This window comes from Myxocyprinus asiaticus, chromosome 23 (assembly GCF_019703515.2).
Source record: "Myxocyprinus asiaticus isolate MX2 ecotype Aquarium Trade chromosome 23, UBuf_Myxa_2, whole genome shotgun sequence".
Taxonomy (NCBI): Eukaryota; Metazoa; Chordata; class Actinopteri; order Cypriniformes; family Catostomidae; genus Myxocyprinus; species Myxocyprinus asiaticus.
Window position 1 is genome coordinate 36,196,350 of NC_059366.1, and position 24,791 is coordinate 36,221,140.

Sequence of the window (24,791 nt, forward strand, 5' to 3'; positions counted from 1 at the left end):
CATTGTGCTTCTATAGTGTTTTTCAGCCACCAAGTTAGGTTCCCTACAAAAACAGCAACAAAATAAATGAAGTAACATTTGATGTAATATTCCAGCACCAGGACATTTTTTAACTTGATGTCTTTGTACCGCATTATAGGGGTGGGTAATATACCAGTAGACATGATAAAGCAGTAGAAATTTGGCAACTGGTATACATTTTGGATTATCGTCTGTATCGTGGTTATGAAAAATCACCACCACATTCCAAGAAATGTGCACCTCATTCTATTCATGTAACACGTACATGGTACACATTCTGTCGGATAAATGGAGAAGGCGGAGCTGCTTTATGTGAGACTGAGAGAATTGAAGAAACAGGGTTTTTCAGGTAATGACAATTTTTCAGCAGCCGCCCAAGCGAAATATCGGGCCGCCAAAGCAAATTCAATGACATTCTTCTCGAGTTCTAAATATGCTTCTCATCTCTTACGCGCAGCTGTGTTTCACATAATTGTAGCGCACGATATCTCTGAAGCATGAAAGTGCACGAGTCCTGCAGGTTTCCAGATTGTGCTCCACAGACAGGAAAACGCAGAGCGTGTGATCACTGGCGCTACTCAATCCAGTTTCTTTCTATCGCAGCACAAACTTAAAACTTGCGTGACCCATTTGAATTCTACTGAGTTTAAGTTTTTTACCTTAAAGTGGAGGAAGTTAAACATCTCAAACGGGGAGAGAGCCTGACATTCTAACAAACACTGATGAGAAAAACAGCCAAAACATTTTGTCGTGCACCAACAATTATGCATCATCTGTCATGCAGGTATTTAACTTCATCACCCTTAATAAAATTCAATTCGAATGATGTTAGAAAACAAACCAGCTTTGCTTTCAGATATTCAAATATTGTCTACAAAGATGACATAAACCATTAAGAGCCTAATGAAGTGTTTTTATGAAGAATAGGAAGGATATTTTTTTACACATTAATTATTTCCTTTGTTGCATTGCTTTCAGAAGATGTCAAGTTTCTTGTGGAAAGTTTTATAATAATAATACTAGTCAACAACATCAGACTGAAATGTGTAATTTAGCATTGTGGTAAGGTTGATTTACCACTTTTTGATTACCACCAATGTATTTTTTTTTGTTTTACCCTGACAATGTTTGTCAAGTTCCAAATAAAGAGAAAATTATATAAGAGGAAGTAGTTTTCATTTATAAAGTATTCAATATCTGGATTTTCAAAAATAGGCATTACAATATGGTTATTATATAAACCCATTTTTTATATATTTATTTAAAAAATGTAACTATATTGTGATACATATCATTATCGTGATTATAAAATTTGTGATATCGTGATGAAAGAGTTTAGTCATATCACCTACCCCTACCGCAATAGCATGCTGTTGATTATCGCAGAAAATAATCTCTTTTTCAAGCTTGTCTATTTAAAATTAGATCCAGTCTTTCAACTCATGTCATGACCATCTTTAGAATAAACTGGTTACCAGTGCTGGGTAGTAATGGATTACATTGAATCTGGATTACATAATCAGATTACACAAATCAAGTACTTGTAATTGGATTAAATTACATTTTAAAATACTCGTAATCGGACTACAGTTACTTGTTATGAATTACATGATTAACAAGGCAAAATTGTGTATAATTTTTGAGGGGTTGTGTGTATTGCACTCAGAACTGATACTCACTACTAGCCAGCCAAGTGAAGATGGAGCGGTCTACCTCAGCATTTAACCACTGGATCTATAGAGATAATGTAATTTTTCAGGAGACACAGGGCAAAAACATCAATGTAAACTCTGCCTTCCAAAATGTAATCCTGTCAACTGCGAAGGATTCTGCATCAAATCTAAAGAAGCAATTGGAGGAATGTGTGCATGCTTTTTTACTTTATATGGAAATCTAACCAAATCAAACATATTTTTTCAGTTATTATTTTAATTTTCACTCTGTGTGTAATATAACCATGTGTCGCAATGTCTTTGGAAGGGTTTTGTCCATCAAACGCATCTAAATGCACAAATATACATCATTTCATATTCAATTGGATTAGAGCTGCAAAGCTACTTTAAGTTTCTTAAATTGCTATTGTAGTCGGCTTCACAAATGTACATAAATGCACTTTTGGTGTATTGATAACTTTGACACGTTTCTGTGATGCTGATTCACAAATATAACTGGTCTGATCTCTTTTTACACGTGGATGGCGTTTGTAAAATGGCAAAATTTCATGACCACATTTGTGTTAACATACCCCAGAAACCTGTCCATAATTGTAACTCCAATAAGAAATGCCTGTTAAACTCAAACATATTTGAGTCTATCATTGATGGACCTCTATCAGCATCACGGGGGAAAATATGAAAACTTCTTTCATATTTTTACATTTGCAATAATTTATCTGAATTTGTGGACATAAGCACCACTCAAAGGATTAAACCATGCAGAATTCGGTTGGAAGTAATCCAAAAGTAATGAGATAAGATTACTGCACAAATGTAATCTACAAGATTACGTTGCTTATTGCATTTTTTTTGTCATGTAATTTATTATCAATAATTGATTATAAATCACAAGTAATCCGCCCAGCACTGCTGGTTACTTTTGGTTTCCATACAAAATCAGGAAGGGATGTGAAAGTGGCATGGATACTATTTCTCCAACTAGAAAAGTAGTCCCAAAAGGGCCATTTAGACAGCCTAACCACTTAAGCATTTATTTATTTATTTATTTATTTTATAAAAATGTATGTACTTCATCACAAAACAAATTAAAGCTTCACATTTCTGCTTTTAAACACTCCAAAGCATATCAGTCCACTTACAATCTAAGCTTCCATTATAGGTGTATTACTGTAAGTACATTTACTGTTTGTTTATACACATGTTGGAAATTATTGTCTGTGGTAATCGGCAGAATGCCACGTATGACATGAGGTTGGAAATGTTTTAAATTTGATTCTGATGTTTATGTGTGTGTTGGATATTGCATAGTAATAAGAGGAGTACCTATTCATCATAAGAAATCAAAGGCATAAATCGGGGTATTATTTCACTTCTTTGTCCTCTTTCTCTCTTTCTTGATTTCTTTCTCTTTCTCTCTCTCTCAGTTCATTGGTTTCTGTATGCCTGTGTGTGTTTAACTGAGAGAGATCGAGAGAGAAATATCAGTATGTTTGTGTGTCATGTTCATGCAGACAGATATTATGTCCCAAAAATATCTAGAATTATAGGCAATTGTAGGACCCCCCTAAAATCTGTGATTGTTATCTGACTGATCTCTCTTCATGTTTACTTATATGTATTGGCCTGCATTCATTATTATGCAGTCCAGGTGTGGGCAGTGTTTTTGGCTCAGGAGCCACTGTGGGCTTTAAATACTACATGGGGGCACCACATAGTATATAATTCTCTCTCAGATGTTTTGTTTAAATTGGTTCTTGTATATTTTATGCTGAGAGATTGTATACTCGATTCTAATACATGATGCACAATTTTTTAAAGTGTGTTCTGTGACTGATAGGCTTCAAATTTATCAGCATATGCAATCAGCTGCCAGGATGCAGGCCTTTATAAGTTTTATTAGAGCATACACAGTTGATGTCCAGTATAAGCTTTTGCATTTCATCCAAAACCCTTGTAAAATACAGTTGTGTATTTTCCTTAAATTACTTGAGGAAAAAAATCTTATAAAATTCATTCAAGCACCATGATGAAATATTCATAGAGCCTGACAGTGTGTGCATCTGAAATGTTGTCAATGTTCTCTTTGAGTCATCCCAGACATTTACTTGCTGTTGCATCTTTAAATATTAAATGCATATTTGTCATTTACCAGATGCTTACCATAGTTATAATAGTTCAGTCTGTTGATTATTGTGTAATTTTTTTTATGTGTTTCTCTCCTTTTCAGAGTCTGGCAGCGAGGCTGGTGTGAGTGTGCGTTGATCCAGTAGAAGCTGTTGGTTGTGAGTGAGATTCACTTTCTCTGGTCACAGCAGAAGGTTATGAGTGTGTGTTAATGTGCATGAGTTATCTGATCCCATTGTAAGTGGGAGGTGCTCAGGGGTGGAGCTCCAGTGAGGGGCAGAAATCTACAGGCTGCAGCCTCTCAAACATGAGCAAACTGACTTTCCATAATAACAAGATGATGCAGGACCGCCGGTGTGTGTGTGTGTTCCTCCCAAATGATGAAACGCTTAACGTCATTGTCAGTGTGAGTAGAACAATTACACTCAATCTCTCAATCTCTCTCTCACACACACACACACACACACACACACACAAACTTGTTTTATATCATTGTGGGGACTCTCCATAGACTTCCATGCATTTTATGGATTTTATACAGATCTAACAATGATTTCTTTACCCTAACCCTACCCCTAAACGTAACCCTCACATTTGGTCCCCACAATGTAGTATAAACATGTACACACACCCTCCATCACACTTTGTCTCTAATGAATGCAATCTTATTTTCTCTGTTCTTTTCTTTCAGGTTAAGACTGTATGTAAGGAGTTGTTGGTGCAGGTCTGTGATTTGCTCAGGTTGAAGGACTGTCACCTTTTCGGTCTCAGTGTTATTCAGAGTAAGACACACACACACACTTCCACAATCTGCCACACACAAAAATCTTCTAAAACTGCCTCATAATTTCTTATCCTTGTCTTTTATAAATGCCATAACCTACTTTACATAGCTCTCTGAAATACTTGATTCTGACTGGTCAATAATGATATTTAGCAGTCAAATATATTTGTATAATCATTGTATAATTGACCACTGTCCCAGGCAACCAATTTTTTAATTAGTAGTGCAAGTTTTATATTTCTTGTATCACTTCACACCTTCCTCTAACAATAAATAAATATATATACAGTATATATACAAACATATATAGTATATACAGGGTTGCCCCAAAAAAACAAACAAACAGGGCCACTAAGTTTGATTGCTCATATCTTAAAAATGCATAAAGGCATTTGCACGATTTTTGTCGTACTTTTACTACTTTAAAGTGATGTCATTTTGTTGTTAACAAAAAGTCGTAGAAGCACGCGAAAAATCGTTCAAACGCCTTTATGCATTTTTAAGATATGAGCAATCAAACATTGTGGCCCTGTTTTTTTTTTTTTTTTTTTTTTGGGCCACCCTGTATATACACAGTATTTAAAATATATATGAGTGTATCAGTGTGTTTTAATTGTGCTTTTTCTCCTAGACAATGAACACATATACATGGAACTAGTACAGAAACTGTCAAAATATTGTCCAAAAGAGTGGAAACGCGAGGCCAGCAAGGTATCATGCATACAGAGCTTGATTTTCATCCAAACGTTTGTCAGATATTTCCCGCAAACTGGATAATTTTTATGCTGCACATGTTGACTTAATTCTTACCAAATGTCTGTGTTTTAACTGCAGGGAATTGACCAGTTTGGACCTCCGATGATAGTTCACTTCAGAGCACAATATTATGTGGAGAATGGCAGACTTATCAGGTGAGATACACACATACAGTATATAAACAAGGTGAGGAGATCAGAGACACAGAAAAATTTATATGTGCTCTCTCTCTCACACTGAGTCTGTCCGTCTGTTTCTTTTAGTGATCGCGTGGCCCGGTATTATTACTATTGGCATTTGAGAAAGCAGGTACTGCAGTCTCAGTGTATCCAGAGAGAAGAGGCCTATTTCTTGCTGGCAGCATTTGCACTGCAGGCTGACCTGGGAAACTTCAAACGGAACAAACACTTTGGTGCCTATTTCCAGCCGGAAGCTTACTTTCCCTCCTGGGTTAGTCTGCACTGCATCCTCCATTAAACTGCTCTCTGATGAATCATTATGTTGATTAAGCTTGTAAAAGATGTGTGTGCTCCAACCACCCTCTGTGTGTGGTTTATGGGCTGCACTGTGCTATACCTAAACATTTCTGCAACATTAAACAGACCCTTGTTATACATCGCTGCGTGTAGCAGATTGAAGTTAAAAATAGTTTAATAGCTCTTAAAGGGAATCTGTGCTGGAAACACATTAGGGTGAGATGCTCCTTTGCTGCAGGATGTTGCAGTACAATACTGGCAGATTATATACCGTCCTGACAGCACTGTTGTGTGTCATAGAAATTTCTGTAGTAAATGTATTTTTCAAGTTATGCCAATTCAAAATATTTTATTGGCTAGAAATTGCACTTTTTGAGTGCAGTCTCTTTAAAATTATATTTAAAATCCTTATCCCTGGGAAAAGTCATGGAAATGTATTGGTCCAAAAGTGTCACTGTTTGTGAGTGTAATCTTTATAAAATTATTTAAAAAAAAATTCTAATCCATTAATCACAAATGAAATGGAAACTGTTTGAAACAATTCAAAATTTGTTGGAACCCTTTCATTATCATTATCATTATTCTTGTTCTATCTTTTTTAGGTAATTGCTAAAAGAGGATGTGACTATATTCTCCGTCATATTCCAAACATGCACAAAGAGCAGTTTGCTCTTACAGCATCAGAGGCCCAGCTGAAGTACATCAAGGAGGCGGCGCTCTTGGACGACGTGACTGTTCATTATTACCGTCTTTACAAGGTCCGAGAAAAACTGTGGCTCTGTGTGTGTGTGTGTGTGTGTGAGTGTGAAATTTATTTTTGACCATAATGTGAAATTTCCTTTTTGCCAGGATAAGAAAGAGTTGGAGGCCTCTTTAACACTGGGACTCACTTTACGTGGGATTCAGATTTTTCAGGTATGTTTTTATGTTGTGTGAGGTTATGCATAACTTCTTGGAATACTTCTCTTCTTTAGAGCTGCATATATTGTGTATTTCTATGATGTAATGAGTCTTTGGTTTTTCAGAATGTGGGAACTGTCAGGCAGCTCTTGTATGATTTTCCCTGGACCAATGTGGGAAAACTGGTGTTTGTGGTCAGTATTACAATGTTCTACTAGTATAATTTATTTTTGTACCATAAATATTGAGTTGAGATACAGTATGTTTATCTACACACAGTAGATTGTGTGTTTTGCCCATTGCTGAAATGCTAAATCTGCACAAGCACGTGAAAACATTTCTTGCTAATTTGATGGCGTACCTGATACGAAGTATGATTGATTGACATTAGACTTACATTTTTTTTTTTAAATCAACATGAAACAGCATTCACAACCCATTTTACTTTCGTAATCTTGACGTACTAAAAAAATTTAAGGCAGGACTAAATTAGGGATGAGGAATTGGTGATGTCATCTGAAATGGAAAGTTGCACCAATGATTTGTTCACAAATGTTCACAAATAGACCAGGAACATGTATTAAGAAATTAAGTCGGGTCACATTTGATTTCATGTAGGGCTGTGAATCTATTAAAATGTGTAAAGTAATTAATAGCAATTAAACATGGTACATTAAAACAAACAACAAAATATAATTATAAATCTATGTACTTTGTCTCAAAGAACTTGGTTAGTCATCATTTATTTTAATTATTTAAATATGAACATGTTAAAAAGGTTTTTGTGGATAGAGTTAGTTAGACACATTTTTACAGGTATAAATATTTGATGCAAGTTTATGTACAGTATACATGTCATAATATCAGTGGACATGCTGTAATTAAAAGTTGGCAAAATATTCTGTCATTTTTCAGTGGATATCAATCTGAACTTAAGTGTACACTGCCAATGCATTATTAGATAGCATGGGCGGACTGGCCATAGGGAGAATCGGGACTTTTCCCGGTGGGCCAGCCACAAAATAGGGCCGAACAGGTGGTGATAAGCTGAAACGGGCTACCGCGTTATGCCGAACGGGCCACAAAACTGCGCCGTGATATGCAGAAAAGGACGGGGACAACCCCAACCCACACCACCCGCCCCTCCCCCCCAGCTCAACAACTTTTGGGCCGGTTTCTATGTAAAATCCAGGGCCAATTTCTCTTCCCAGTCCGCCCCTGTTAGATAGAATGCATACAACATGGAAATAAAACAAATTGAATGCTGAAGTTTTATTTGCTGAAGTTTAAAATCTCAAAACCATAATTTTTTCTGGCTGCCGTTCAGTCTCGAGCGCACACGCTGGGTCTCTCTTGCACGGTTTTCGCTTTTGACTGACTGTTTCAGATGATAGCGAGTAAGTGTTTACAGGTGATGCGAAGAGATACAGAAGCTTTCCCGTATCTCTTGCACGTGTGGTTCACAGCTTGCGGGGAAGTCTCCATTCTCCATACAGCAAATCCACTCTTGTGTTTATTATGCTGGGACTTGCGTCGCGTGTAATGAATAAGCGTGCACTGCTCCCCACAATCAGTTTCTTTGCTAGGATGTGCAGTCGAGTTGAGCGTGTACCTCCTGTGGCTAAAATTGGCAGGAAAGTGGGGAAAAACATAAAAAAATGGATACTAATATCATTTAATATATATAATTTTTACGTGTTGAACAGTCAACTATTAATCACAGAAATGAACACATTAAAGGAATATTCCGGGTTCAATAAAAGTTAAGCTCAATCAACAGCATTTGTTGCAATAATGCTGATTACCACAAAAAATAACTTCGACTTGTCTCTCCTTTTCTTTAAAAAAAGCAAAAGTCTGGGTTACAGTGAGGCACATACAATGAAAGTTATTAAGGGCCAATTTTTGAATGTTAAAATACTCACTTTTTCAAAAGTATAGCCACAAGATGTAAACATGATTTTAATGTGATAAAATCGCTTACAAACCTTTTCTGTGTAAAGTTATAGTCAATTTTACAACTTGCCATGACGATGTGATGTCAACAAACCCTAAAATGACTGTAAAAATTACAATTTAAACAACTTTACAGCTCATGAGTTTTAACAGAATTAATGTAAGCGCTTTTATAAAATTATAAGCTTTAGATTTCTGCCTTTTAAACTCTCCAAAAATTAACCCCATTCACTTCCATTATAAGTGCCCACATTATGCCACAAATGCTGTCGATTGAGCTTAACTTGTATTGAACCTGGAATATTCCTTTAAATTTCCCAGTCCTTAAATTCCAAGTCACATTGACTTGAAGGATTATAATATAAATAATAATTTCCAGTATTACAGTGCACTGCATGCTGCTAATTTTCCACACCTGAATCTGAACCATCCACATGTTTCCTTTTCACAGGGGAAGAGGTTTGAGATTCTTCCTGATGGTTTGCCCTCAGCCAGAAAGCTTATCTACTACACTGGCTGTCCTCTGCGTTCACGACATCTTCTGCAACTGCTCAGCAACAGCCACCGACTGTATATGAACCTACAACCTGTGCTCAAACAGGTTCGACGTCTAGAGGAAAATGAAGGTATCTTGAAGAGATAGTGTGTTAACAAAGAGAGCTGATACCTTTGTTAGGTCAACAATTGAAAGAACATTCAGACATTTATGTTAAGTAACCAAAATAACAGGTTTGAGTTTTGTGATTTAACAATCACTTTTTAACTGTTGTTATAGAATTATTCTTGTTTTGTTTTAAGAAGGGCCTATAGTGTAAATATACATTATTAAACTGTGTGTGTTCTCAGAGAAGAAACAGTACAGGGAGTCATATATCAGTGATGCTCTGGAGGCAGACATGGATCATTTGGATCAGCGGTCACTTGCCAGTGGCAGCAGTGCGGGCAGCACATCACGACCAAATCCATTTTCACGACACTCCACCACGAGTCATGGCAGCTCCCGCACATCTGGCATCGACACAGACAGTTTCCGAACCCCCACAAACACACCACACCGACCACTGAGAACACACTCCTCTTCCAACACAAGCCACGCCAGCACGCGCACATCTGGCATCGAGAGCAACTGCAAGGAGCACTGCCTGGATGAAGACGGTAGGACACACACACACACACTGATCAATACACTTTCCTCCCAGGAAAACTATAACTCAAAGTCTCGTGACTTTATTAATAACAGCATTAATAATAAAATAGGATTAAATAGCATTATTGATCAAAGCTTACCTGCACTAATCTTAATCTTAATTACAGTTATAGTAGATAAATGTATACCAGTACTAACACAATCACTTACGCAGAGTTAGTACTGGTGAACTTAAATGTCAAATCTCTTGGTGTATATAGTAGTTGAGGCAGTAGCTGTTAATACTGAATATTTATGTGTTCTTTAGAGATCGAGATGTTGGTTGATGATCCAAAAGGTTGTGAAGATCTTGATGATTTGAAACTCAATCAGGATCTGTGTATCCACATAACAGAGGACATGCTGACGTCAGCAATCAACAATGGCTGCTCCGGTATGTACAAGCATGCAGTCACATGCGCACAGAATCTCACTAAACCTGTCAAGAAAATGTCTGGGTCACATTTCACTCCAAAAATCAAAAGAAAGACATTTCAAAATTATATTTTGCTTAGAGAAAATGAAGCCTATTTTATACCTATTTTATACTTTCCATTTCAGATGACATCACCAATTCCTCATCCCCAATTTAGTCCTGCCTTAAATTTTTTTAGTACGTCAGATTACGAAAGTAAAATGGGTTGTGAATGCTGTTTCATGTTGATTTAAAAAAAAAAATGTAAGTCTAATGTGTATATATATATATATATATATATATATATATATATATATATATATATTTATTTATTTATTTATTTTTTAACTGCAAAGCACCTCACTGATCTCGGCCAGCATCACCTTGGTCTGATGATGGACTACACTCTTAAAATGGAATACATAGACATCAATAAATTGCCAACAAAAGCATTCATCAGTCGACTAACAAAGGACAATCCATCTATATGAACTTCTGTAGTTAATCCAGGATAAACTTCAAAGACATTTTCATTAATCTTACAGTTCTTACAAAATCTTTGTTTAAACACTGGCCCTTAACACTTACTTAGCTTAATAATTTTAAACCACGACTTGCACTGCACATAAATAACTAATACTGGCATTATATTCATGCTGTTAGCCAGAGGGGAACTGGACCCCACAGTGAGCCTGGTTTCTCCCAAATTAATTTTTCTCCATTAACCAACATCTTATGGAGTTTTGTGTTCCTTGCCACAGTCGCCTTAGACTTGCTCACTGGGTTTCTAAATACAATTATTATTTAATTACTTATTTTTTATACACTTCATAATCGTATTTAATCAAACTACACAATGATGACTTTATAGATATTACGGTTTCATTTTCTGTTAATGCATGATTTTCTGTAAAGCTGCTTTGAAATGATGTGTGTTATACAAATATAAGGCGCTATACAAATAAAAATGACTTGACTTTTTGCATTGTGACATATAAAATAAAAACTTTTTTGAAGAAACTTGCACAAAAAAAATCTCTATCATTACTGTAGTGTGAACAAAATACATATCTTTAAATTATTCATACATAATGGTAGTATTTGTTGTACTGCTTGAAATTTTTGCTGGGAAAGTTATACATTTTCCGTTGCATCGCAGTCTTCATTTGAACAATCGCAATATAGATTATTTTTTAATCCCCATTTCCCCAAATTAGAATGCCCAATTTCCAGCCATGTCATAATTATTCAACCCCTGTTATATGTAGCTGTCTCTTAAGTATGTAAGGCTATAAAATGTATTGTTTTAAAACACAATTAAGCCCACACTCTATAATGACACATTTAAATTTAAAATGTAAGTTTAGTGTCGTAAAGCAAATATGTATTATATTTCTATGCAAATAATGCAAAGAAAAATGAGCTCTCACAAAAGCTAATAGAGGAGATTATTTCATTACACAAGAAAGGCCATGGCTTCAAGTACATTTCCTAGGCACTTCCCCAATTTCCAATAGACAAGGTTGGCTGCACCATTCGTACATTTACAAAAAATATGATAAAACAGCAACCTTCCTGGGTGTGAGAAAAAGCAAAAAATCACGAAGGAGAATTTGACTTGAATATTCAAAAAGGAATTTGGAAAGGCCTGTGGAGTCCTGGGAGAAGGTTTAATGGATGTATGAGACTAAACTGAAACTGAGTTTTAGACCCATGGTCGGCAGTATGTCTGGAGTAAGAAAGATAACCACACCATCCCCACAGTCAAGCATGGAGGTGGGTCAGTCCTGTTATGGGGATGTTACCCTGACTGTGTGTCTGGCACCATGGATTCTTTAGACTATCAGGCCATTTAGGCAAAGAATGTGATGCTTTCAGTGTGTAAATAGAAGCTTGATGATCACTGGACTTTCCCAAAAGACAATAATGCCAACGATTCATCCAAGATGTCCAAAGCCTGGTTCAGGGATGGAATGACTTTGAATGGCCCACTCAGTCCCGCATTAAAATCCCATTGAAAATCTTTGATGGGATTTGAAGGAAGCAGTGGGAGCACAGAAACCAAAGAATGTCAATGAGCTGGAAGCTTTTGCTCATGAAAAATGTGTTAAGATTCCAATAGAGAGGATGTCCGAAGCTCGAGAACACTTACCTGTCAATCAGCCTATGTAACTTATTGAAATGTAATCTGGGACGTTTACCATTCCAAATGAAGGACTTCGCTATGCTATCAAATTGCTTGAAATAAGAGAGAGGGAAATCTACAGGGAGAGATTGTAGCAGGTAGTTGAATTTTGGAATACAATTCATTTTAATAACATTAACCTTCCCAATCACAGAATAATAAAACATAATTTGCGTAAAGCAAAAGCTTATGCGCCATACCTCCTGCCACCACCCATGGAAAATCATCCTCCTTTCTTATCGCGGCTGCTAATGGTTCCAGGTAGAGATCTTCACGGGTCCACCCTAACCCAAAGACCCGAGATCCGACCCGGGACCCGTATGGGTTCGGATCCATGTTTTATACGGTCAACCGGGTCCGGGTCGGATCCCATTCTATTGTTGCGGGTCCCGGGTCAGTTTAACATTGTGTAATACCCGAGTCGATCCGAGAACACCCGGCTGTGATCAGACAGCACTGATGATGATGGTGCTGTGTGTGTGTGTGTGTGTGTGTGTGTGTGTGTGTTGTAACAAAGTTGCAACATTGTAAAATTAGGATGAGAAAGTGCGGGCGGGAAATGAGGTGAAAAACGGAAAGGTTCACCACAACGAGCTGAGTGACGTCAGAGGCAGAGCGGAGTTAAGGCACACGATAGCAAAATAGCAATGCTAACGTTAGCAGCCATGGCAATGAATGAGCAATCGTTATTATAGTTCAAAAGGGCAAACGATCTAAGTTATCTTATGCGAGATACAAAAAAACTGCAAAACTGATTCGAAACAAGTCGTGTTTGTCATCGGTCACCGTGATAGCAAGTGGACTTTTGAAGCTGAAATAATGAGTGGATTAGTTATGCTGTTTCAAACAACAAGAGAGGGGAATCACAGAAAACCTGGATGCATTTGACCAACTTTCTTGGCAAGGAGGGTGGATTATATGCGTCACAGCCAGGCACGGGGAGAAGGCAACTAACGTTACATTAGGTAAGACACAAAGTTTTGTTATCATAACTTGTTAATAGCAATCAGCTGTGAAATCGGTGTCGATTGAGTCTGTGTCTCCTGGCCGGGTCCAGGTCCCAGCTTTCAAATAATAGATGGGTCCGGTCCGGGTCTGGCATTTCTCGGTTCTGCATGGGTACGGGTCCAAGCTTTCAAATAATAGAAGGGTTCGGTTTGGGTTCGGGTAGTACATTTCCGAGTCTCTTTGGGTTCGGACACAAACCTTTGGACCCGTGAAGACCTCTAGTTCCAGGGCAAGACAGAACAATAATGGGGAAAGAGAGCAACACTGCCAAGTGCCCCATCCAGAGTAAAATAATCTGAAATTAATCCATTTATTTGTACCGCCGCTACCAGGTGTCTATAAAGTAACTTAATCCATCCAATAAAAGTATTCCCGAACCCGTATATTTCCAAAATCTTAAAAAGATAATCCCATTCTACCATATCAAACGCTTTTTCAGCGTCAAGTGAGATGGCAGTGACCGGAGTCTGATCGTTAGCCACTGCCCACATGATGTTGATGAAACGCCTAATGTTATCAGAAGAGCTGCAGCCTTGAATAAACCCCACCTGATCTACAGCCAAGCTTCTTGGAGAATTCTCCACAGTTCTTCTTTCTCTTTATGTAATCTCAGACACGATGTTCAGTGGGGGGCTTTGTGGGGGCCATGACATCTGTTGCAGGGCTCCCTGTTCTTTTATTCTAATCTTTTCTATTTGCAAAAGAAATGTTTGGGAGCCTAACATTTATATTTCCTATTGACACACTAAAGCTGAAGATATAAATAACCATCTTAAGACAAATGCTTTTGTGTAACATCTTATATGCCTAAGACTTTTGCACAGGACTGTATATGTATAAGAGATGTCATAACTTTACTTAATTGGTTAGCCAAAATTTTTGACAATATTTTAACGTCTACCTGGATCAGGGAAATTGGACTGATCCGGGCTTGTGTCATGGTTGGCGGAAGCTTTCCATTCTTTAATGATTCCGTATAAACTTCTAACAAAAGTGGAGCCAGTCCTGTAGCATAAGATCTATAAAAAATAAAAAATAAAAAAAAAAACTGTCTGGCCCTGGAGCCTTGCCTGTAAGCAAGGCCTTAATTACCTCGCCAAGCTCCTCCAAGTTTATCTCAGAATCAAGAGAATTATTTTGCTCAGTCGTCAGTTTAAGGAGTTATAATGGTTCCCCAAAGTTTCTAATATCTTCATCAGTAGACGAAGACATGGAACTATAGAAATTAAGATAGAATTCTTTAAAAGCATTATTAATATCAATGGCTGAGGAAAATATTTCACCACCAGCAGATTTCACTGAGGGAATGGCAGAAAAAGATACTCTCTGCTTTATATATCTAGCCAAAAGCTTCCCTGCCTTGTCCCCCGACTCAAAGTATGACTGTCTTGCCCTGAATAGCTAAAACTTCACCTTCCGTGACAAAATAGTATTATATCTGTATTTCAATCAGGTCATTTCTCTGAGGTTATCAGACGACATTCGGAACTTGAGCTCTGCCTCTGCACTTTTTTTTATTTTATTTTATTATCCCCTTTTCTCCCAATTTGAATGCCCAATTCCCACTACTTAGTAGGTCCTCGTGGTGGTGCGGTTACTGACCTCAATCCGGGTGTCGGAGGACAAGTCTCAGTTGCCTCCGCTTCTGAGACAGTCAATCTGCGCATTTTATCATTTAGCTCCATTGTGCATGACACCGCGGAGACTCCGCATGTGGAGGCTAATGCTATTCTACGCACCCCATTGAGAGCGAGAGCCACTAATCGTGACCACGAGAAGGTTACCCCATGTGACTCTACCCTCCTTAGCAACCGGGCCAATTTGGTTGCTTAGGAGACCTGGCTAGAGTCACTCAGCACACCCTGGATTCGAACTCATGACTCCAGGTGTGGTAGTCAGCTTCAACACCCGCTGAGCTACCCAGGTCCCTGCCTCGGCACTTTTAATATTCCCTTCCAATTCCACGAGTTCTCGTGCTTTGGATTTTTTGGTGAATGAGGCATACTGTATGATCCGGCCCCTAAGAACCGCCTTAAGTGCCTCCCAAGCCATGCCCACAGAGGATACTGAGGACCAGTTGGTCTCCATATAAACATTGATTTCAGCCTTTAACATTTGTTGAAATTCAGGATTTTGCAAAAGGGATGCATTAAAGCACCAACTATATGATTTCCTCTTGATATTCCATATGTGGTAACACCTCTAAACAAGGGTGTGATCTGAGACTAAAATGTTTCCATTTGAGCAATCAACAACAGATGAAATGAGGGACTTGGATATCAAAAAAACAAATCTATTCTAGAATAAATCTTATGGACTGATGAAAAAAAAATTATAGTCCCTACCAGATGGGTTCAAAAGTCTCCAAATATCTGTAAGACCAAGATTTTTACACATCCTGCGTGACAATGTTGCTCTAGGGGGGTTACACACTTTTTCTTCACTATGATCAAGGACTGAGTCCATCAATAGATTAAAGTCTCCTCCCAATATTATATTATGAGGGGTGCCAGTGGCTTGCAAAATCCCTTCCAGATCTATAAAAAAGCCCTGATCATCAGCTTTAGGTGCGTATATAGTAGCCAAAATAAGACTTTGCCCTTGAAGTTCTGCTAAAACAATAATGACTCTTCCTAATTTATCTTTAAATGATAAAGATCGCCCACGCGACAACTTTGCCGTCGGATTGCTCAAGTCCGGTGTTTCTATACAAATTTTGTGAGACAGAATTACACAACAAAATATAATCTATAAAACAAACTCCAGCCAATAGGCAGAATAAACATAAAGAACGTGTAGATTCATCCACATAACTGTCCCGAAGGTGTGTTCCTCCACAAAACAAACTCCAGCCACTAGGTGGAACAAGCACAAAAAACAAAACAAAAAAGGCGCTCAGTTTCCTCGGACAGTCAAGTGAATGTTCAGTGTGTATGTCCACTCGGCTGCAACGTGAGTGTCACAAAATAACTTACTCCATTGACATTATGAAGGACATCGCTTGTTGAGGACATATGAATATTTTATGGCCATCCTTAGCATCTATTCTCAATTTGGCCAGGAGCATCAGTGCAAAAGCAGCCTTCCATTGATGTAAGAGTTTCTTGCATTCCTTGAATCGATCACGCTTCTCTCTTGTCGAATTCGCAAAGTCTGAGAACAAGAAAATGCTGTGGTTCTTCCAAGAAAGCCTTCGTTTACTCCTCGCCTTGCGTAACACGAGACCTTTATCGGATGATCTCAGAAATTTGGCTAGAATTGATGGCCAAATTCTGTCTCCCTCAGCAGATCGCCGAGCCAGAAACCTGTGAACTCGCTCGATTTCCAGCTTATGGCTTGTTATGTCGAGCAGACTCGGAAAGAGCCCATCCAGGAATTTCACCATATCCTGACCCTCTTCAGCCTCAGGAATCCCAACGATTTGGACGTTATTCCGACAGCTATGGTTCCCCATATCCCCATATTTCTCCCAGACATGCTCCAAATCCACCATGGTCGCTAACGGATTAGCAGATAATTCCTCTCCAGTGACTTCAGATAATCGATCCATTTCTCGACATGCCCCACTCTTATAACCACTCTTGAATTTCATCTCCATGGCAGTGATCGACCGACGTATTACAGCAAGATCCTCCAAGTCAGCAACGACCTTCGTCAGCATTGCTGACATGTTCAACATTTCTGGCCAAATGTCCCTCATTTCTCTGACCATATCGATTCCCGGGCTCGAGGCCTCCGCTGGGGTGTCAGCTTGAGCACGTAAGCGTCTTTTAATGTCTCCAGATCCTGAGGATTTTTAATTCTTTGACATATTATCGTCCTAGAACAGTTATGGAACAGAGTGTATCGAATCTCACCGGTTTATGACATTAATAGTGTTAAAACTAGCAAAGGGCGCAGAGCTCGCCGTTCACACGTCCTTCATTTTCTTAATGCTAAATATAAATACCTTTTTTTTATTTTTTTTTATTTGGGATGAATTGTGACCTAGACATGTTTTCATAAGATTCACCCAGTTACAGGTGACAACTCAATGCCAAGAATAAAGTATACAACAACGCTCCTTTTAATTAGAGGATTCATGTGCTTTAACAACACCTGTTACTGACAGGTGTTTAAATTCATGATCACAGCAATGTAATCTCTAAAGACAGGCATTAGCAGTTGAATGGTTCGCCCAGTGACCTTTCAGTGCCATCTTTCCAAGTCAGTTTGTCAATCTAATTCTGCTGTACTAGAGCTGCTCAGGTCAAATGAAAGACTACTCTTGTGTTGGTAATTTAGGTGGCCAACACAACAGTTTATGGTTCAGTCTTTTTATTCAAGCTCTTTTTGAGAGTATGGGTACATGCATCAACCATCTATTAACCATCGCAGCTTTTGATGTATGTTTGATGTTTTATATGTCTGTGATTTTCAGGGTTAGTGGTGAAGGAAGTCAGTTCTTCCACATCCAGCTCGTCAGAGACGGTAGTGAGAATGAGAGGCCAGAGCATTGAATGTCTCCCCCAGGTGACACACACACACACACACACACACACACACACACAGCCTGCACCTACACACAAGCATAACACAAATACATTTACACTAGGGTGTAAATCGGCCGTTTCATCACGATACGATCTTCTATGCATCTCTTGGCCTGCGGTCCGATATTTGCCGATACTTCAAAGTATTTGATTCGATTCAGGGCCCTGCGATTGATATTCCGATATTATGTGGCTATTTTACACAATCAATAAAGAAATGTTTGCCCTCAAATGCAACCAAAATATAATTTGAATATTTTTGTGAGCTCTCTGAAATGTGCAAATTAATATCCACATTGGGACATCCACAACAAAATAAGGTACTTCAGATTTTGAAAAAATGATACAGATAATAACATAAAAAATAACGTCTCACACAAGTAATCATCAATCGTTTGATTGCAACTTATTTTTCAGTATAATCCCATTCAAAATACTTACATACCCATGACTATCTGTGCTATCAGTGGTTTTCTTGGCTACAACTTCCACAGTTGTAAAGAAAAATTTTGTTACGTTAACTGGGATAAATGTTAGTAAGGATGTTGCTGTGTAGATGTTTAAAGTCTTATAACTGGTGCTGGAGGTGCAGCAGGTGTTTCTCCTTCCCTCGTTAGTGCTGTTCAGAATGTCGGCGTTGTCAAGATGTTTCACATGGTTGAACTTCTCCGTGGTACTTTAAAATAGCAAATTCTCATGTAAAATTCAAATGAGTCACATGCGCAACGATATCGATGGAAGCCCGAATTAATCACACATGTGAGCCGCTCTGCGTTTGTCATGAGAGTTCGCATTTTAAGGAGTGCCCGGTTGATGCGCTCGCACGGATCCTGTCAATGGAGCTCGCATTTCATGGGAAGCCCGGTTGAGCACAATTTGGCTTCAAAGACCCCCGCACATGCGTGTCCCACATGAAAAGCGTATTTAGCACTCATAAAGTGAAATTAATGTAATACGTTTGCTTCATTGTCTGACGGAAACGCATACAGATGTGGCTGACATGAGAGTATTAAAATAAAGGTACATATTAAAAAAAAATCCATATCGATATTTACACATTGTATTGGTAACTTTGGATTGTTGGTTATTGGATCGATACACAGATCCAGATCGATGAATTGTTACACCCCTTATTTACACACATGAGTGGTTTCCAACTCATTTCCGCTGTTAATTGACTACCGATGTATTGTGAGAATATTGTAAATTGCCAAAAGGTACACTGCAAAACCAGTTTCCCTATGGGGATAAATAAAGATTCTATTCTATTCTAATAAACTATGGGGTTGTAAATTAACTCAAGGGGTTGTTCATCCCAAAATGAGATTTTTGTCATAATTTACTCACCCTCTTGTTGTTCCAAACTTTTTCTTCTGTGGAACACACAGCTGTAGTCACCATTCACTTTAATTAAATGGAAATGAGCCACTTGGATGTTCTGCTAGATAACTCCTTTATAATCCACTCAAAAAAAAAAGTCATACAAATTTGGATTGACGTGAGATTGAGAAAATGATGACAAAATGTCATTTTTTGGGGTGATCTATCCCTTTAAACAGAGCATCTGATATGCAAGAAGGCATCAACTCTGTATACTGAGCTGTATCTTCTGTTGAGTAATCCTGTAATCTCTTTTAACAGTGCTGGTAATCCCATTTCCTCTTAACAGTATTTGTTTAGGGCAGCCTTACCCTACACCCAACAGCATTTGTCGTTTCTCATCTGAGAATTCATGTGAGTGTACAGCTAACCGCTCTCTGAGATTTTAGGGTTAGTTGAGAGTTAGCGTAGTCTGTGATTTTGTGTTAAATGCAGCTTGGTTGTTTCATGTGCTGAATACCTTTTTTTTTTCTCTTTGTTTTATTAGATGGTGATGGGCAGGAAGGGTCAAAGCTCCACAGATCAACATAGCCAATCACTGGATGATGTTCGTATGTTCCAAAGGAACTGCCAGGAGTGGGCGGAGCTTTGCCAGGACACCGCACACAGTTATACATTCGGCTGCGAGCCGGACCTCGTGGACAAGGTCGGCTGTGGTTACCAGGGACTTGCAGAGCAGTGTGCTGGTATCCGGAATATCCAGAACGCATTTACTATCAAGAGAACCAGCAAGCATTTCTCTCTGGATCTGGACAGAGAGGATCTGACCACAGAGCACCTGGCCACAGAAGCAGAACCAGAGTTTGTGGTGTGAGGCAAAGAGTACTAAAAAGAGCCCCAGAACAAAACAAAGAATACAGGACATTATTATAAAAGAGATAGTTCACCCAAAAATGAAAATTCTGTCATAATTTACTCATCCTCATATTGTTACAAACCTGTATGACTTTCTTTCTTTAGTGGAAACACAAAAGGTAAGATTTTGGATTAAGAATAACTAGGTCAGTCTTCCATATAATGAAAGTGAATGAGGGTTGACAAGCTTTGAAATGACAAAATATCACCATGAAAGAACAACTTGTGCTCTGTATTCCAAATCTTCTGAAGTCATATATTAGTTTTGTGTGTGGAACCGAATAAAATGTTAGTTGTTATTCACTGAAAACCTTCTTATCCACACCAGCTCTCTTTGGCGCATTCATGAGAGAAATAGCAATGTCTGATTTATGATGAGTCAAATCTTTTCAATGAATCGATTCATCCAGTTCACAAAACCAATCTAAATGATTTGTCACGAATCAGATTGATATGGCTTTCGAGTTCAAATTACTGACTGAATTATTCGAAAACTGCTCAATGGAGGGAAAGATTATCAGAGAATAACAACTTAAATTTCACTATTGTATGGTTTCAGAAGATTTTCCATCTTTATGATATTTTATGGTTATTTTTATTTTATTTTTTGCTTGAAAGGAGCTTGGAATAGTTCACCCAAAAATGAAAATTCTCTCATAATTTACTCACCCTCATGTCATCCCAGATGTGCATGACTTTCTTTCTTCTGCTGAACGTAAACAAAGATTTTTAGAAGAATATTTCAGCTCTGTAGGTCCTCGCAATGTAAGTGAATGGTGACTAAAAATGTTAAGCTCCAAAAGCACAAAGGCAGCATAAAAGTAATCCATAAGACTCCAATGGTTAAATCAATGTCTTCAGAATCGATATTTGGGTGAGAAACAGATCAATATTTAAGTAACATTTTACTATAAATCTCCACTTTCATATTCTTTTGTTTTTGTCGATTCACATTCTTCATGCATATCACCACCTAGTGGGCAGGGAGGAGAATTTATAGTAAAAAAGGACTTAAATATTGATCTGTTTCTCACCCACACCTATCATATTGCTTCTGAAGATAAAGAATTAACCACTGGATTACTTTTATTCTGCCTTTACGTGCATTTTGGAGCATCAGAGTTCTGGTCACCATTCAGTTGCATTGAATGAGCTGAAATATTCTTCTTAAAATTTTTGTTTGTGTTCTGCAAAAGAAAGAAAGTCATGCACATCTGGGATTGCATGAGGGTAAGTAAATGTATAATTTTTGAGTGAACTATCTCTTTTAAGCCCCGGTCCTCATTCAGTTTCATTATATGGACAAGAGTAACTAGAATATTCTTCAAAAATTCACCTTCTGTGTTAAACAGAATAAAGACAGTAATAGGACTTTGGAATGACATGAGGGTGAGTAAATGCTGATCACATATTGTCATTTTTGGGAGATCTAACCATTTAAGGACTTTAATATGTGTGTATTAATGTGTGTGTGTGTATCTAAAACAAGCAAGAGAATCTGCACCATTTTAATGCCAAAAGTGTAAAATCTAGAAACAGCTGCCTTACCAAAGCATCCAGTCGTGTGTGTGTCTTTGTGTGTCTTTGTGTGTCTTTGTGTGTCTTGTGTGTGTGTGTGTGTGTGTGTGTGTGTGTGTGGTACTGGCTGTCCTAAATAAACCCTCAGTGCCTTGAATACACTATGCAGGTTCTTAGAACACAAACTAAAGTTTCTGCACTCTTGTTTACGTCTTCCATTAAACCAACCACCCCCGTCTCCAAGAAAAACGCCCTACTTTTGTCTCCAAGAATAACACTAAACCTAATGAGCTCTTTGGGATTGTGGGAACTGAATCATGTGAGCATCATAATCAGAGGGCAAGTGCTGGAGTGTGCCGCCCTGTAGCATGAATGCCTGATGGGATTTCAGGCCGGCGTGGCTCTTGTTTAAAAAAAATGTTTGCACATAGCTGAAACTGGAGCTGATCGAGGGGGAAATAAATTTGTCTTCCATAGACTTTTTTTATACCTTAACAGTTTTTTTTTTTTTCCCCTCTCTGATCATTTTGTTTATTTGTCAAACTGGAATTTGAGTATGGAGTTGCTCGGTTATTACCTTAATATGTGGTTTTATAAAGAATGACTGCTGTGTATTTTAATGGTGTGTTGCCTGTCAGTATTAAGCTGTTACTGGGAGACAGTATTAGAAACCTTAAAGGAACAGTTCACCTGAAATTGAAAATTCTATAGTCATTTATTCACCCTTATGTCTTTTATAATCCATCTAACTATCTTTCTTCTATTTAAAACAAAAGGAGTTATTAATAGCAGAATGTCCAAGCTGCTATTTTCCATACAATGAAAGTGAATGGTGACCACCGCTATCAAGCAAGATTTATATTAAATAATGACTTAAATTTCAGTCTGTTACTCACACAAAGCTATCATATGGCTTTAGAATATAAACTTTAGACTTGGAATATAGTTCATGAGTTGTATTGAGAGCTTTTATGCTGCTTTTTTGTCCTTTTGGAGCTTGACAGCCCCTGGTCCCCAACCACTTTGGGTTTGGAACAACATGACTGTGAGTAAATCACAGAATTTTAATTTCTGGGTGAACTATCCCTTTATGAAAAGGTTACAAGATGCATTTCTTCCATCAAAACGAGAAAGAGAATGTGTGTGTGTGTTTACACACTTTGTTCAAAGGAAGGTAGAAACTAAACATAATGAAGCATATCACATCTGAGGATACTTTTTATTAATCATGTAGCATAAGTCAGTGCAGAGTTCTGTTTGACAAAGAAACCCACCTATCGTTGAACTCCTCCCCCTTTAGATGGGTGATTTGGAGGTCTTTGGATGAACAGCATTTAAAAGCTCATGTGCATATGGGCCTCTGTGTCATGTGACTTTGTGCATTATGCTGAACACTAGTACAGTAGCTATAGATGCCCCTACCTGTCTTCACATTCATCTCTCTGTTACACCCCAAAACACCCCTTGAAACACAGCAATGAATTGGAAATAGCCGTTTTACACATCTTGATCAGTTGTGAAGCTGTCTAATTGTTAATTTTTTCCACTCCATATGATTGATGGAATGATTTGTTGTGCAGTGGTGTCTGTCTGAGTCATTTGCCACTCCATGTACTGTTTACCCTTTGTGTTTGCAGCTAGACCTTTTCCTTTCTGTGAAAGGAATTCCCTATTTGAAAATGAAATGATTTTTCCAGTATCTTTGCAGGCCCATTTGATTCTGTCCCCTCATTCAAGTGTGTTTTGTGCCTTGCAGGTGCCAAAGTCCTCAAATGTTTGCAATAAAAGGTACCTTCATTTGGAAGCAAATCTGTCCCGCATTGTTTTGTGTGCAGTTCTTTGAAGAAGGTAGAAGTCTTTGTCACAGTCAGCGCTCCAGATTCAGAACATCCCATTAGTCAGTCTTTGCATGAATATGTTTATGAATAACCTTGAAAATGAAGGAAACAAAATAACTAAAAGAGGACTCATAGGATCTATAATGGGTTTAGGGTACTCATAATGCTATGTTCGAACACAACCCATTACATTGCAATTGACTGATGCTTGGTAAATGTGTATAAAAACAGTAGTTTTTGGAATCTGGTGAAATTATGTCCAGGTCACCAAAATCAAAAGAAATAAAGTATATTTTGCAGAATGAAGCCTTTTTATTTATTTATTTATTTCCTTTATTCTAGCACAAATTGTCAAGTATTTATAAAATAATAATATGGCTGATGCTGGTTGCAGGCTTTTTTTTTTTTTCATTGTACATAAATTTTATTGTCATGTAGTGGAGTGGAATCTCGTTTATTTAAATAATGGTTAATTTAAATATATAAATATTAAGATAAGTTCCTGTCTGATGCCAAAGCAGTTTAAAATTGTATCTTTATCTATGTATCTGGAATAATGTACACCACTACTACAGATGTATGAATGCTAATGTAAGTATGCTCTGTGTGTTACACTGTATGGCCGATTGCAAATCTATTTGTTCTGTATTAAACACACTTCATTATCAATGCCTGCTGTGCACATACTGTATCTGATCCACAAACCCAATCAGCCTCAAAGAAAGATGATGTCCTGATACTGAAGCTGCTATCTCAGCTTCTCATAGATTTGAAATCCAAGCCTGGTTGTGATCACCTTTATTTACAACGGCTTTTATTCTGCACTCCAACATCACTTGCCAGTGAAAATGGTGAGTATTTCTTTATTTGCAGTATTTAGACAGGCATAGGCAAACATCAGAAGATAAAATCATAATATTATCAAAGTGTTGATAACTTATATTTACAATAACTTATGAAAACTTATATTCCCCAAAAGATGGCTAGAGAGTATCAGGAACAACTCATTCCTTGGTCAGACGGCATAGCAACACTCAGCATAATTTAAAAAACGTCTCAATTGTTAAATTACAGTATATATATATAATATAAATATATAAATGATGAATAAAATAAAGATTTTGAATGTGCTTAGTACGTATGATCAACAGAATTTTATGTTTTTTCGCGTTACCCACCAG

General features: G+C 37.8%; 1 protein-coding gene across 3 annotated transcripts in view; it reads left to right on the forward strand.

Annotated features, from left to right (window-relative positions):
* The window catches only part of LOC127414242 (FERM domain-containing protein 6-like), a 42,011-nt gene extending 17,753 nt beyond the window's left edge, over window positions 1-24,258 (forward strand). For 2 of the 3 annotated variants that reach the window (XM_051652124.1, XM_051652125.1), the window contains exons 2-14: window positions 3,925-4,227; window positions 4,513-4,603; window positions 5,237-5,316; window positions 5,440-5,516; window positions 5,625-5,811; window positions 6,440-6,595; window positions 6,687-6,752; window positions 6,863-6,931; window positions 9,145-9,319; window positions 9,540-9,848; window positions 10,148-10,273; window positions 17,908-17,999; window positions 19,887-24,258. In XM_051652124.1, the coding sequence (XP_051508084.1) occupies window positions 4,129-4,227; window positions 4,513-4,603; window positions 5,237-5,316; window positions 5,440-5,516; window positions 5,625-5,811; window positions 6,440-6,595; window positions 6,687-6,752; window positions 6,863-6,931; window positions 9,145-9,319; window positions 9,540-9,848; window positions 10,148-10,273; window positions 17,908-17,999; window positions 19,887-20,213 (1,854 nt within the window). In that variant the 5' untranslated portion in view covers window positions 3,925-4,128 and the 3' untranslated portion in view covers window positions 20,214-24,258. Of the gene's footprint in view, window positions 1-3,924; window positions 4,228-4,512; window positions 4,604-5,236; window positions 5,317-5,439; window positions 5,517-5,624; window positions 5,812-6,439; window positions 6,596-6,686; window positions 6,753-6,862; window positions 6,932-9,144; window positions 9,320-9,539; window positions 9,849-10,147; window positions 10,274-10,440; window positions 10,559-17,907; window positions 18,000-19,886 lie in introns of those variants that run through there. The other variant, XM_051652126.1, reaches the window with a different exon arrangement.
* The last annotated feature ends 533 nt before the right edge of the window (window positions 24,259-24,791 follow it).